Source organism: Phyllostomus hastatus, unplaced genomic scaffold, assembly GCF_019186645.2.
Source record: "Phyllostomus hastatus isolate PE091 unplaced genomic scaffold, TTU_PhHast_1.1 phas_scaffold_385, whole genome shotgun sequence".
Taxonomy (NCBI): Eukaryota; Metazoa; Chordata; class Mammalia; order Chiroptera; family Phyllostomidae; genus Phyllostomus; species Phyllostomus hastatus.
Window position 1 is genome coordinate 13,018,942 of NW_025334026.1, and position 16,062 is coordinate 13,035,003.

At 49.6% G+C, this 16,062-nt stretch overlaps 1 protein-coding gene across 5 annotated transcripts in view; it reads left to right on the forward strand.

The window, feature by feature from the left end:
* The window catches only part of MLXIPL (MLX interacting protein like), a 34,495-nt gene that overhangs the window by 5,511 nt on the left and 12,922 nt on the right, over nt 1-16,062 (forward strand). For 3 of the 5 annotated variants that reach the window (XM_045819408.1, XM_045819409.1, XM_045819410.1), the window contains exons 1-2: nt 10,608-10,994; nt 15,253-15,359. The exons of 1 other annotated variant lie outside the window; for it this stretch is intronic. In XM_045819408.1, coding sequence (XP_045675364.1) covers nt 10,696-10,994; nt 15,253-15,359 — 406 coding nt within the window. In that variant the 5' untranslated portion in view covers nt 10,608-10,695. Of the gene's footprint in view, nt 1-10,607; nt 10,995-15,252; nt 15,360-15,746; nt 15,870-16,062 lie in introns of those variants that run through there. One more of the 5 variants, XM_045819411.1, reaches the window with a different exon arrangement.

Consider the following 16,062-nt stretch of genomic DNA (forward strand, 5'->3'; position numbering starts at 1 on the left):
CTCTCTCTTCCCCTCTGTCTAAAAATAAATAAATAAAATCTTTAAAAACAGTAAAATAAAATGAAATTTATAGAAATTTGCTAAATGAATGTTTCTAATATCCACCCACCAAAAGATCACCAATATCATAGTTTGGTGCCTTTGCTTTTCATAAGTGAATGTTTATTAATAGTTTTTAAAATTATTAGTTTTACTAGTATTAGTTTTTACTCAAGTGGGATCACACTTCACATATTGTGACTTCTTTTTTAACCAGCACTGCATCTTAACTACCTTTCCCTATTTTTATACCTATATGACAATGCTGGCATCTACTAAGCACTTTGCATGTATTAAGTCACTTAATCCTCACAAAAACTGTAAGAGACAGTAGATATGATTATGATCTCCATTTTACAGATGAGGTTGTTAACAGCTATACAGTATTCCACTGTAGGATTTATCAAAATTTATCTAACCATTCTCCTGCGTCTCCATATTATAAACCATGCTGTAAGAAATACCCTTGCACATCCTTGCACACTTATGGAAATATTTTTATAGGACAAATTCCTGCAGTTGAACTTGAATCAAAGAGTCCCAACATTTTTGGAGCAGTAGATTCTGCCAGTGGCCCTCCAAAAATATAATCCCAAGTTCCTTGTCTGTCACCAGAGGAGGGGAAAGGCCTGCGCCCCAGCCCATGTCATTTCTGCCTCATCCTGGGCTGGGGTTTTAAGGCTGCCCAGGAGGCAGGCAAAGTGCTGAAGAAGGGGGAGTTTCTGGATAGATGGCCCCGTCAGTCATGCCACACGCCACTGTTTTCTCCTCCCCAGCTCCGGCTCTGCACACCACCCACCCCTCTCCCACCCCACCATGCGCTACACCCCAGAACCCTATGGGAACGGCTTTCCTCTCCTCTCTACTACTTAACTGTTCCAGTCAAAACGTACAGGGTCAGGAATTAGAGCCTTCGATTATTTACTCTGTGTCTGCAACCAAGTGACCTAACTTCCCTGAGCCTGTTCCCTCATCAGTGACATGGAATAATCATAATCCTGGTTCATTAGTCTCCCTGAGGGACAGAGGAGAGAGTGTCTGAAAGTGCTGTAGTTCCTGACAAGGGCAGGAGACCAGTGGTTTTGTTGGCTAAACTTTAGATGGGCTTTAGGAGCACAGATAGATGGACCAAGGCCCTGGCCTCAGGAAACTCACCAGCTTGCTGATGAGGAGAGGAGGAGAAGAGGAGGAAGTACAATAGATGGAGAGGGATCAAAGTTGGCTGGGCCTGGAACTAGCCCCATCTCCCCTTCCCAGAGATCCCGTGCCTGTCCTGGTTCTTCTAGGAACATCTGCGGAAGCCCAGGATGACCCTTGGGCAGCTCTCCTCAGGAAGTCTTTCTGTGCCCCCTCAGTGCCCTTAGCACCCACAGATACTCTAGGACGTGCTCTGGATGCTAGCTCCACGCTGTTTGCTGTTCTTTCTTCGGTTGCTTTTTCATTACTCTCCGGAGCCTTCCCACTCTACGCCCCAGCTCAGCCTTGCCTAAGAAGGAGCTCATGGGAGGCTGCCTGATGTGGTGTCAGTCCTGGGTTCAAATCTCAGCCCTGCCACCTGCCATGTGTGGGAACCTGGGCCAGTCATGCTGTAAAATAGGGATGATAGTTCTTGCCCTGCCCTGCTCTCAGGGAAATGAGACAGTGACCATGAAGCCACTTTGGCAAAGGGTACATAAATGGAAGCTGTGCTGGCCACCAGTGCTTCTCAAACTTCCTGCAGCCCAGCTAAATGGGCAAAGAGCCCATTTTTATTTTCAATCTGCCATGGACATGTAAGTGTGCAAAATGCAATAAAAAATAAATTACTTAAAAAATTAAATTGAGCCCTAGCTGGTGTGGCTCAGTGGATTGAGTGCTGGCCTGGGGATCAAAGTGTTGCCTGTTCAATTCCCAGTCAGGGCACATGCCTGGGTTGTGGGCCAGGTCCCCAGTAGGTGACGTGTGAGAGGCAGCCACACATTGATGTTTCTCTTCCTCTCTTTCTCCCTCCATTCCCCTCTCTAAAATAAATAAATAAGTAAAATATTTTAGAAAAACAAAAACTTAAATTGAAAAAATAGACAAACTATAAGCCCAACATTTTATGATTATGTTCAACAGATATCAACTTACTCTATTAAATTGATATAAATGTTTCTGAACATTCTCAACCTATATATTTATTGTGTCATGACCTGGTTGAGAGAATCCATGACCTGGCAGTGACCCATGGGCCACACCCTGAGTGGCACTGGTACAGATGCCTCAGTGCCCACTGGAGCCAGGCTTAGGGGCAGGGCCGGGAGTGGCTTCCAGGAAGCATGGCAGCTACATAGGCTGCTGGCACCCTGCTGGCACCCCAGCCAGTTGAATGACTTGCCACTCTGTCGTTCCCCAGCCCTGCCTTGCCTCTGCTCTCCCCTCCCCGAATACCTTCTCCTCCCTCTGCGTGTCTAACTCCTGCTCTGTCTTTCAAGGTCCACCTCAAGCATACCCTCTCTTTTAGCATACTCCCACACTGCAAGTCAGTCCTCCCTCCATGAAACGTCCACAGTTCCGGGCACTATCTCTGCCCCTCTCTGAGTCACTGGTGGCTCACTCTCCTCTGCAGAGTTGCTTGGAGGCAGAAGTCATGTTATAAGTATCTGAGCATCCCCCCACACCCCACCCCTGGCTTAACTGAGGACTTAATATCAGCCCACAGTTAATACATGTGCTGGATGAGCAGATAAGTGGGTATTTAAATGGCAGGGATGGATGAAAAGATGGAAGGTGAAGTAGATGTATGGATTAAGGGTGGAGGGACAGATGGACAGATTGGTAGGAGATGGAAGGATGGGTTAACATGTTATGAGTGGATAGACCGGTAGATGAATGGACAAATAGGAGGACAGATTGACTATTTGAGGATGGATAGATGGATAGGTAAATGGCTAGATGGACAGACAGATGAAGAGATGAATGGGTGGGCAGACAAATGGCTGGTTACTCACATGAGAGTCACTTTGTTGTGCTTTCTCCTCTGTCTCTCCCGCCTCTCCCTCATCCTCCACTCTCACGACCTCAGAGTACAAAGATACTGGTTGTCAGTTGGGATCAGAGACAGTCTACATAGGACTTTTTTTAACTTGTTATTTGTATAGTTTAAAAATATATAAACATTGCCAATGATATCTTGGACAAGGGTTTGATCTGCAAAATATATAAAGAACTCACACAACTCCACACCAGGAACACAAACAATCCAATTAAAATATGGGCAAAGGTCCTGAGCAGACACTTCTCCAAGGAGGACATAGAGAGGGCCCAGAAACATATGAAAGGATGCTCAGCATCACTAGCCATCAGAGAGATGAAAATTAAAACTACAATGAGATACCACTTCACACAGGTCAGAATGGCCATCATAAACACATCAACAAACAGCAAGTGCTGGAGAGGATGTGGAGAAAAGGGAACCCTAGCGCACTGTTGGTGGGAATGCAGACTGGTGCAGACACCATGGAAAACAGTACGGAATTTCCTCAAAAAACTAAAAATGGATTTGCCTTTTGACCTAGCAATACCACTGCTGGGATTATACCCAAAGAATCCTGAAACACCAATACAAAAGAACCTATGCACCCCAGTGTTCATGGCAGTACAATTTACAATAGCCAAGTGTTGGAAGCAGCCTAAGTGCCCATCAGTAAATGAGTGGATCAAAAAAACTATGGTACATTTACATGATGGAATGTGACACAGCAGAAAGAAGGAGCTCCTACCCTTCAGGACAGCATGGCTGGAACTGGAGAGCTTTATGCTAAGTGAAATAAGCCAGGCAGTGAAAGACAAATACCGTATGATCTCACCTATAAGTGGAACCTAATTAACAAAACAAACAAGCAAGCAAAATATAACCAGAGACATTGAAATTAAGAACAAACTGACAGTAACCAGAGAGGAGGGGGAAGAAAATAACGGAGGAAAGAAGGAGAAGGGTCGTAAATGAACACGTATAAAGGACCCATGGACAAAGCCAAAGGAGGGCAGGATTGAGGGTGGGAAATGAGGGGAGGGATGGGGGAAAGTGGTGGTGGGAAAATGGAGACAACTGTACTCGAACATTAACTTAAAAAATGATTTAAAAATATACAAGCACTATGACTGCTACTTGTAGTGTCACTAAACATAAACATACAAGCAGAAAGTCTATGTGAAATATGTCTCTTGCAAAGAAAAGTTGTTTTTTTTATTCCTATATGTTGAAACCTATATTTTTGATAGAACAATTTGATGGATGCTCCTGACACGAAAATTAATCCAATCCATCTTCCTCATTTTAATTTGGTCAATTTTTTAAAATATATTTTATTGATAATGCTATTACAGTTGTCCCATTACCTCCCTTCCATTCCCCTCCACCCTGCACACCCCCTCCCACCCACATTTCCCCCCTTTAATTCATGTCCATGTGTCCTAAGTTCTTTAGCTTCTACATTTCCCATACTACTCTTGCCCTCCCCCTGTTTATTTTCTACCTACCATCTATGCTACTTATTCTCTGTACCTTCTTCCCCTCTCTCCTCCTCCCATTCCCCTGCTGATAACCCTCCATGTGATCTCCATTTCTGTGGTTCTCTTCCTGTTTTAGTTGTTTGCTTAATTGGTTTTTTGTTTTTGTTTAGGTGTGGTTGTTAATAATCCTGAGTTTGCTGTCATTTTACTATACATGTTTTTTATCTTCTTTTTCTTAGATAAGTCCCTTTAACATTTCATATAATAAGGGCTTGGTGATGATGAACTCCTTTAACTTGACCTTATCTGAGAAGCACTTTATCTGCCCTTCCATTCTAAATGAAAGCTTTGCTGGATAGAGCAATCTTCGATGTAGGTCCTTGCCTTTTGTGGCTTGGAATACTTCTTTCCAGCCCCTTCTTGCCTGCAAGATCTCTTTTGAGAAATCAACTGACAGTCTGATGGAACTCCTTTGTAGGTTACTGCCCCCTTATCTCTTGCTGCTTCTACGATTCTCTCCTTCATTTTTACCTTGGCTAATGTAATTATGATGTGCCTTGGTGTGTTCCTCCTTGGGTCCAACTTCTTTGGGACTCTCTGAGCTTCCTGGAAGTCTATTTCCTTTGCCAGATTAGGGAAGTTCTCCTTTATTATTTGTTTAAATAACTTTTCCACTTGTTGCTCTTTCTCTTCCCCTTCTGGTACCCCTATGATTTGGATATTGGAATGTTTAAAGGTGTCCTAGAAGTTCCTAAGCCTCTTCTCATTTTTTTGAATTCTTATTTCTCCATTATTTTCCATTTGGTTGTTTCTTTCTTCCTTCTGGTCCACTCTATTGATTTGAGCCCCAGTTTCCTTCCCATCACTATTGGCTCCCTGTGCATTTTCCTTCATTTCACTTAGCATAGCTTTCATTTTTTCACCTAGTTTGCAACCAAATTCAACCAATTCTGTGAGCATCCTGATCACCAGTACTTTGAACTGTGTATCTGATGGGTTGGCTATCTCTTGGTCACTTAGTTGTATTTGCTGTGGGGCTTTGATCTGTTCTTCCATTCGGGCCATTTTTCCCCCTTAATGTGGTCATTTTTATCCATTTTTTCTTCATGGTTTATTCATCCATTTCACCAGTGCAGAAACTGAGACCCAGGCAGGGAAAATGACTTCCCAACTTGCTACCACTTAGAAACAGTTAAGACTCCTTCCTCACTCTCATCCACCTCTCCATCTTCTACTTTCTCAACTCACGCAACAGATCCTTCCTCCCCAGCCAAGGCAGGCTTTAGTGAGGCTTCCTGATTATATATGTGTATCCTTGTGCAGATTCAGTTTCCCTTTTATAAGACGTTTGTCTAACATACATATAAAAGTGCACACATCACAAGTATTCACAGTGAACACTCATGTAACCTAAACCCAGATAAAGAAATAAAATGTTAGCAGCACCCCAGAAAACCCCTTCTAGTCACCTAGGCTGAACATAACCCTGACTCCCAACACTGTAGATTAGCCTGTTTTGGAGCTTTATATAAATGAAATTGTACAGCACATACACTTCCACATCAGGCTTCTTTTAAAAAAATATTTTACTTATTTATTTTAAACAGAGGGGAAAGAGAAAGAGAGGGAAATAAACATCAATGTATGGTTGCCTCTCACGTGCCCCCTACCAGGGACCTGGCCTGTAACGCATGCATGTGCCCTGACTAGGAATCGGTCCAGTAACCCTTTGGTTCACAGGTTGGCACTCAATGCACTGAGCCACACCAGCCAGGACTACATGTCAGGCTTCTTTTGCTTAACATACTGTCAGTGAGATTCATCCATATAGTTGTATTTCGCTGTAGAGTGTTCACTCTCATTGCTGTGCTAATATTCTATAGTGTGCCCATACTGCAATGTATTTATCCACTTGCCTGTTAATAGACATTTGGGTTGTTTCCAATATTGAGCTAATGAGAATAATGTTGTCCTGAGTAGTCTTGTACATGTCTTTTGGTGCATGCATACCTACATTTCTTTGGAATTGCTGGGTCATAAGGTGTGTGGGCATTCAGCTCTAGTAGATAGTGACAAATAGTTTTCCACAGTGGTTGTACCGAATTACATCGGTGACAGCAGTGGATGAGGTCCTGAGTGCTCCACATCCCCACAAATGATCACTAACCCTTTTAATTTAAGAAGGTAGGTGCTTGTGCAGAAGGCTGGCGTCAGCTTGCCTGTGTTTGAATCTCAGTTCTCTTCCTACCTGTAGACTTTCAGCAAAGCCAGTTCCCTAGTCTACAAAATGGGTTGAAAATCATGGGACTGTTAAGATCCCACAGAGCAGTGAGGTTAGGCTCCATAAACATTGGCTATTTGCAGTTAACTCTCACAGTGACCCGGCAGATCACTTCACTCCTCAGAGCCTCAGTCTCTCCTTCTGTAAAATGGTGATAAAAATACTGATACCCACATACACACAGTTGAGAGGATTACCAACAAATGAAATTGTGTGTTAAAGTGTCTATTTTTTTACTGAGATATAATACACATATTATGAAATTAACCCCTTTAAAGTCACTTGTAGTGCGTTCACAAAGTTATGCAACCGTCACACTAATTCTGCATTTCCATCACCCTAAAAGAAACCCCACGCCCTTTAGCAGTGATTCCCCATTTCTCCACACCAACTACTCCCAACTCCCAGCAACTTCTAATGCATTTTCTACCTCTATGTATGTAAAAAGTTCTGAATCTTTGCTTTTCCATTTTTTAACTTTCAAAAAAGTGAAATACCTTGCACTGGGACAGGCACATAATATGCACTTAATAAATGTTATCTGTGTGTGTGTGGATGGATAGATAGAACAACTGAGCAGGTAGATATAGCAGAAACCCATTCATTCAGCAAATACTCATTTGCATATTTGCACTTGAGAGGAAAAGGGTCTGTAGAGAGAAATAGATGTGGTTTTAGCTTTCAGGGAATTCGCCCTCTAGTGGAAAAGAGAGGTATGTGCACCACTCATGGTGAACGCAGAGCCAGATGAAATTAGTTGTATCTGAGCAAGGGTTGTGGAAACTGCGGGAACATGTGGGAAGTGTAGGTGGCACTTCTAGGATGGGTGAGCTTTCCCGACATGGAAGGGCAGTACGGGGGACAGATCCTGAGAACTAGGACTGGGAGAGAGGCAGGGTATAGTGTCAGGCAGGATCAACGGAACAAGCAGGTGTTCACAACCTGATTGGGACCTTGTCCTGCATCTTCATTCATGGTCATGAACAGGACTCATGTGGTAAGAAGATATGAACACAGAACAGTGGGTGACAGAGGCCAAATGGGAAAGGGAGCAAGAAGGTGAGCTGGGTCAGGTCACACAAGCCTGTGGTGTCATCTGGGCAAGAGCACCCTGAAATGTCTGTGCCTGCTGCCAGGTGTGCCAGGCCCCTCATACCACCAGCTGGTTTGGTTTCTCCAGTCGCACTGTGGCTAGAACCATTTTTTACGAGCAGAGAGCTTCAGCCTCATGCATGAAGGGGACTGGACCTCAGAGTCAGACTTGGTTCTGCCCTTTCTTAGCTAGGGAGCAAGAGTATCACCTCTCTGAGCCTGTTTCTTCACCTGTAAAGTGGAGGCAATACTACTTACTGCAGTAGGGCTAGAGACGATGGCTGAGAGTGTTGAACACAGTGCCTGGAACGAGGAGTGCGTACTTCCTTAAATGGCCAAAAACATAGGTTGAGGAAGCTGGCGAAGCACACATTCAAAGCCCAGTATTTAGGGTTTTTTTTGGAGGGGAAATCAGTTACACACACACACACACACACACATAACATTTTAATTGAAGATGTAGTCATGGAAGAAGTCAGAATTCACAGACACCATTGCATGTATTGTGCAGCTTAGTGTTTTGTTTTGAATTATACCAGTAGGGACTGTCTTTTCACTGCTTAGTCCTCCAAAGGTGTTATCAGGTCCTGAGGAGGATGGAGATAAGGTGCAGTGACTGTTGAGGGCTGACTAGTGGCTGGGGAAGTGGAAGGCCATAGGGTAAGGGAGATGACCCATTCTACTGAGACCCAGCTCAGGGGAAAGTCTCTTGAACCAAAGGACATTCAACTGGGAAGATTGTCTCCTGGAGACCGGAAACCTGGGGGAACATGTTGGGGTGAGCTGGGGATGCTGATGGCAGAGGCTTAGAGCCAGAGGTGGTGAAAATTGTAGGACCCTGAAAAATCACCGAATTCAGCTTCCCATTTCATAGGTGGAGAGACGGAGCCCAGGTAAGACAGATTTGCCTAGGGTCATTCGTGGAATTACTGACAGAGCCAGGATCAATTCAGATCTCTGCTTAAGCCAGGACCCCTGAAGCTAGGAGATTCCAAGGGACCCTGCTTTCTATCCCTATCCCACCACAGTGGCCACCAGTCCCTCTTAGCATCATGCCCTTCTCCATGCATTCCCCAAGTCCCTGAGTTCCCTGTGTGAGGGTTCAGAGACCCTGGGACACAGTTCTGCCTCAGGACCCACTGGCCAGGGAAGAAGCCAGATAGGCACATAATGAGTCATGACCCTAAGGGTCAAGTCAAGGAACGTGTATAAAGGACCCATGAACAAAGACAATGGGAGTGGGGGTAGGGGGAGAGAATTGAAAGTGGAAGGTGGGGGCGATGGGTAGGGCAGGGGAGAGTAATGAGGGGCAAATGGGGACAAGTGTAATTGAACAATATTTTTTTTTAAAGAAAGAGTAATGACCCTGTTGGTCTCTGTGCCAAGGATCCCAAAAGGGCCACTGAGGGATGGCTCTCTCTCCAGAGGAGGCAGGCTGAGGTGGGCACCCAAGTCCTCCCAGGATCTGACAGGGATGGACAGGGAGAGTGCACCCTCTACAGGGGACAACAAGCAAGGAGTGGAGGAGAGCAGATGGGGCTCCTGGGAATGTGAGGTGATTGTTTGTCAGGGACAGAGGGTACCCAACAAAAGGACATAGGTGGGTGAAAGAGCCAGTTGGCGAGCAGCCTTGGGTAACAATTTCAGCCAGGCCAGGGACCCCCGGGGCACTGCCATTTGATTGTGGAAGCTGTGTGACCCTACCATGGAAGAAAGCACTGTGTGGGAACCTTTCCCAAGCCTTCAGCCCCCAACTGACTATCTTATTTATGTGACCACATGTAGGCCACATTCTCAGCAAAGCCAAGGGGGGTGAGCATTTGCCTCCAGCCCTCCTGGCCCCCACCAGGGATGGCCCTAGGCAGGAAGTCTGGAAATCTTTTGGACCAGGCTTTGTTGCTCTGCCTCTGCAGATACTTGGGCATTTCCCCACTCCTGTGGACTCCAGTGCCCCAGTGAAGTGGGGCAAGAACCCCACCTCTGAGGATTGTGACAGGTGCCATTGAGGTGGCAGGTGTGAATGCCTCTTACCAAACAGCCTGGTTTGTGTCCTCAGGATGAGAAGAGGGACTTCAGAAACAAGACTGTAAGGCAGACCTCAGGGTAGGTGAAAAGAGGGGCCCTGAGCATATGGCCTGCCTGGGGGATATCCAGGGCGAGGTGAGCAAGGTTCCACCTTGGGAGCCGTCACCCATCACCACTGGTACTGGCTCTGCTTGGCTTCAAAGTATTCACATTCAAAAAACCCTCTGAGGCTCTGTGCAATTTAGTGATGACTATAACCGCAACTGGGGGTCCTGAGACCCTCCAGTGGGCCAGGCCACACTAGACTTCTGAGAGGTGCTTCCAGCTGTGTGGATGACTGCGAGAGGGTGAATGGGAGGCAGGAGATCAGAGAGGGCAGGAGGGTAATTGTTAGGTGAGGGGCTTCATGGGAAGTGCTTCTGAAAGCGGGAACCCCAGGCACTAACGTGCTTTCAAGCTCAGGTGTGCACGACTTAAAATCGAATCCTGAGACATCTTTTCGGCAAAGTAGGGGTCACACCCAAGTCCAAGTGGTCACAGCAGAAGGGACGGCGTTTGGTAACATAGGGACTTAACCCTCTAAAGGGATCCACAGCGCTCCCACGTGATGTTTTATGTTAATTTAAGCCCCGCCCCCGTCTGCTCCCCCGCGCTGAGTACCCGCGGCCCCGCCTCCTCCAGCAACCTACCGGGACCGAGGGGAGGGACGACGCTACTGTGGTCTGTCGGGCCACAGTAGCGGCCCTGCGGCTCCACCAAGCCTAGGCGAGAGGGCAGCAGCGATGGCCACGACCGGGACGCTGGCAGGTCTGGCCGCGGGTTTGCAGGGCCCACGGGTCGGTCCCAGCCCAGACTCGGACTCAGACACAGACTCGGAGGACCCGAGTACCCGCCGCAGCGCCGGCGGGCTGCATCGCTCACAGGTCATCCACAGCGGTCACTTCATGGTGTCGTCGCCGCACAGCGACAGGCTGACCCGGCGGCGGGACCAGAAGGGGCCCGCGGGGTTCTCCGACTTCGGGCCGCGCAGCATCGACCCCACACTTACTCGCCTCTTCGAGTGCATGAGCCTGGCCTACAGGTGAGGGCGGCTCCTGGGCCCGACGGCTTCGGCCCTCCATGGCGGGACCGCGCGCTGGGGCCCCGGACACCCCACCTGCCCCGAACCTTGGTCCCTGGCTGCTCTCCAAAACTATGGGCACATCCTGGATTCCCCCTCCTCCCGCCCCGAGAGTCCTCTGACCCTGGCCCAGCCTGCTGATCCCCAATGGTCCTGCTCACCTTCTGCTTCCCACACTCACGACCATCACTCTCCCCAGGGCGCAGACCGCCTGCCCTCCACCTTGACCTTCGTAGGCCCACCGGGGACCCCTCCCCCTCCCCATTCCTCTGCCCACAAAGATGCCAAGGCATCCCTCGCGCTCTCAGGACCCTAAACCATCCTGTCACACACACCCCTCGCCCCACCTGGGGGCCACTCTATCTGATCACCTGCAGCCTTCCACACCCTCCCCAGCAGCCCCAGCCCACGCTCACTCTATTGCTCACTCTATTTCTGCACCCTCGCGATATGCCTCTTGCCCAACCGTTATCCCGGTTACCCCAATTCGTTGCCAACCTTCGATTGAAACCCAGTCTCTCATCGTGCACCCCCGCCCCCCACCAACTGCCGGGACACCTGTTTTTGACCAGCCAGGTCGAGGGTGGCAGGAGGAGGATTCTCCAGGCGGACCCAGGGGGACACGTCTTGCAGAGCTTCCCAGCCGTGGCCGGGCAGGAGGTGCTGCAGGCTGTGAGGGGCTGGTGCCCGAAAGGCCTGGGCTCGCATACGCCAGTCACTGCGCGAGGCTGGGAGCCTAAGACCTCCTGGGACTCCAGCTTGGTGCACCGCATAGCGCTGCCACCTGGCTCCAGCTCCACGCCGACGTCCCGGGGGAGGGTGAGAACCTGGGTCCTGGCCCATTGCCCTGGAGCAAAGTTCCCCAGAGCTGAGGGGCCCGGATAAATTATCAACGGAAAACCGCAGGGTATGAAGGGGGATCGGCCGGCCTTGATCTTTTCTCTGCAAATATTCCTTTTCCTCCGCGGCACTCCTCCCCTTCAGAGAACTGTTGTCTACAGACTAGCAATTGCTGCCCAGGAGCCGGAACTGGGGTGGGGATTGTGGGGGGAAGTATTCCCCACCCCCAAAAGCGGCAGCCCAGCCACGACCCCATTGGCTGGAGGCATGTAACCTTGGCCCTCAAGCTCTGGCCCCGGGCCCAGGTCATGTTGCAACCTGACCGTCTGAGGCACCAGACCAATGTGGAAAGTTCAAATTCCCAGCCCCTCCACCCCCTGCCCCACCCCCATCACAGACTGCCGGAGCAGGGCATCTAAGGTCCTGGTACACGGAGAACAGGCACCGCACCTCCCCAGGCTCCCTCAGGACCCCCCCATTCCCCCACCCACTCTGAATTTCAGCTTTTCACTACACACCTCTCTACCTGGGCTGGCTAATGCACGCCCCCACCCCCACCCCAGACCATGGGTGTCCAAAAGGGAAGTTTCAGGGGAGGTGGCAAGGTAGGGGACAGAGCAGATTCCAAGAACTGCTCCCACTGAAAGGCTGAGGGGAAGTGGTGTTATCCCAGTCAGGGGCAGCTGGGATGGAGAGCGCTGTGCTTTCTCCCTAAACACCCAGAATATTCGCTCCCTCTGGCCTGCTCCAGGGATGGAGGTAGCTTAGTACTAGAGGAGACTTTGGGTCCTTCCATTTGACAGAGAAAAAAACTGGGGCTCAGACTGGGACAGTGTTTTATCCCCTTTTAAAAAAAGATTTTATTTATTTATTTTCAGAGAAAGGGAGGGAGAAAGAGAGGGAGAGAAACATCAATGTGTGGTTGCCTCTCATGTGCCCCAAGCTGGGGACCTGCCCAGCAGCCCAGGCATGTGCCCTGACTGGGAATCAAACTGGCAACCCTTTGGTTTACAGGCCAGCGTTCAATCCACTGAGCCACACCAGCCAGGGCTCTGTTTTAGCCCTTAAGGCCCCTAATTATAGGGTTCCCTGGAAGGGAGAGGATTGTGGAAGCAATCTCTAGGGTGCCCCAAGGGAGTGAATGGATGGGATAGGACAGCAAGGCAGAGGTACTGGGCAATAGGGAGACAGCACCCTGACCCTTGTCTAGAGGTACTGGGAGGAACTGGCCAGCTTGACACAGAGGACAGCTTGGGGATGCCTGGCCAGCTTTCTGGATCAAAAGGGCAGTGTGGGCAGAGGAAGGACTTCTCTTCTAGGAGGAACTGCATGTTCCATGGTTCTGTGGGTGGAAGCCCCAGGGAGGCAAGTTCTAGAAGTTCCAAGAACACACTTTTCACCGTCAGAGCTGGCCAGAGCTGGCCAGAGCTATAATCAGAGCTCTGGAAAGAACGGCCTCAGGGAAGTAGGGGAGTCAGAGGACCCTGTCAAGGAGACTCTAAGGGAATTGCTACAAGGTAGAGATGTGTGGGGGTAGGAGGAACTGAACTAGCAGTTCTGGGTTATCCCCCTCCCATCCCCAAGACTCAGATTTTCTACTGGTCAGGAGCAGTCCTTGAACCCTGGCCTCAAGGCTTTTCGCTCCAAGGCTTTTTGCTCCTCTCCTTTCCTCCCAGCCAACAGGTCCAGCACCTTTCCTCCTGGGCTTAGACATTGTCACTGTCTCCATTTCCCCTAGCCCTACCTGGCCACAAACACTATAACCTCAGGAAGAGGAAGGGTAGGCAAAGTGGGGGTGGGGCACTGGGTGATCAGAGTGGGTTGGAAGGTTGCTGGGATACAGGCTGGGGCGATAAACTCAGGAGGCTACCTCCCTCCCCATCAAGTGCTACAAAAGAAACTGGCCCAGGAGAGGTGAGAGTGCCCCTCCCCCACCAACTTCTCCAGACAGATGGTGTTTATCTAACTTAGGAGAGAGGGGGCCAGCCAGCAGGCCTGTGCACTTAAGCTATGTACCCTATTTGGGTAATGAAGCCTGGTGTGCCCCGGAGCCTGGAGACCAAAGAGGAGAGGGGACTCAGTGACCTGTGCACCCAAGGGGCTTTAGGAGTCAGAATACCACCCACCCACCTCTTACCTCCAGGATGAGGGAGAGGCCCCGGGAGACAGCAGGTGTAATGTTCTGCAAGACTAAGCCTTGAGGCCTCAGCCTTCTGTGTGAGTAAGGGTTGGCGAAGGTGGGCCAGAGGGGACTGGTATACAGCCCTGCCTGGTAAACCATGAGGAGGGAGGGACAAGCAGGGGTCTAAGACCCTGAACATCCTAACCTCCTAGGTCAGCTCCCTGGAGGAGGCAGACTTGGCCTGTGCCTAGCAGGACCCTGAGGGTCAAGCCCCTCTCTCTTTTTTTTTTTAAGATTTTATTTATTTATTTTTAGAGAGGGAAGGGAAGGAGATAGAGAGAGAGAGAAACATCAATGTGCAGTTGCTGGGGTCATGGCCTGCGACCCAAGCACGCACCCTGATTGGGAATCGAACCTGCGACACTTTGGTTCACAGCCCGCGCTCAATCCACTGAGCTACACCAGTCAGGGAAGCCCTTCTCTTGTGTAGAGAGCCCTTTTAGCTCATGGATTTGATTGACTGCTAGGGTCAGGGTCAGGGTGCTGTCTCCCTATTGCTCACCACTCCACCATCCTAGCTACCTTCCTTTGGGCCCTAATAGTATTGTCTTGGGCACACCCCTGAGAAGGGACACACCTTCCAGCTCAGTGTAGATTGCCATCCCAGAATTCTGAGCTTGGCAGACACCAGAAGGGCAATGAAAACACAGTGACGGACTGCTTGGAGCTTACCTCGGGTGAAGAGGCCTCCTCTCCACCCAGACAAACCTTGCCCATCCCCTGGACCTGAGGAGGCCAGCAAGACTGGCAAAGAAAAAGCCCAAATGAGTCTCTGCCATGTGATCGTGGGCATGCCCCTTTCCCTTCCTCACCCTCAGTTTCCTTCAGTAAGAACTGTATCTCAGAACCCACCCTAGTTGCCTGTGAGGCCACTGGGTGTTATTGTAACGAGGACTAAGCTAATGAATATTTCCCAGCCACTGCCTTAGTTCTGGTAGTAGATTAACAAGCACATCTCACCAAAGAACACAAGGGCCCCTAGTGGGGACCCGGCAGGGTGTTTTAAAGGCCAGACGGTCAGGGACAGGATTTCAGGCAGGTTAGAACGAGGAGCAAGATTTGAGAAGGTCCCTCAAATTGCCCACCACAGAGAGTGCCCAGTGCACAAGAAGGGTGTAGGGCCAGCCCCTGCAGAAACCCCCTTCAACCTTCCCCTTTCTCTGCCACCCCCCTGACCCAGCCCTCTCCCTCTGACAGTGGTAAGCTGGTGTCTCCCAAGTGGAAGAATTTCAAAGGTCTCAAGCTGCTCTGCCGAGACAAGATCCGCCTCAACAATGCCATCTGGAGGGCCTGGTATATCCAGTGTGAGTGGGCACGTGGGCGTGCCCAGCGGAAGGGCTGCAGTGGGGTGGGGGGATGGAGGGTGGCTGCCCAGGAATCCCCAGCTAGCACCAACAGAGTGCTTTGGGGGAGACCAAGCCTCCAGCATCAGCACCCAGAAGGCTTCTGACCCCCAGAAAGTCTTGGGGAATGTGTCTCTAAGAGTGGTCTCACTCTTGGGAGTCCTACAGTGGGCGGAGATTTGGTGGGCAGTTCAAGGCTCATTCTGCATCCCATTGGTGTTAGAAAGAGGTGTTAGACACTATGTGGGTCAATCCCATCACTTTGCAAATGGGGAAACTGAGGACCCTGCGTGGGTCTCTTCCAGCCTTTCATTAAAGTACTTACTGAACCCCCACCAAGTGCCCCCAGTGGAATTTCGCAGGAGGGAGCCCGGAGAGGCCATGCGGTAGAGTGGAAGGGACTCCAGGCTCGGAGTACGCAGAGCTGGTTTCCCACCCTGTTTCTGCCCCTTGCTGGCTGTGCAATGGCAGGCAAGTTGTCTAACCTCTCTAAACCTATTTCCTCAACTATAGATGAGGCCAATAGTCCTACTTTTCAGGACTGATGTGGAAATAACGGGTATGAATAGGTTGGCGCAAAGTGCTCAGTGAATGACAGTTGAATCTGAGGTACCCTTGAGAAAGTCATGGTCATTGATTTGGGGACACAAGACCTCCCCACCTT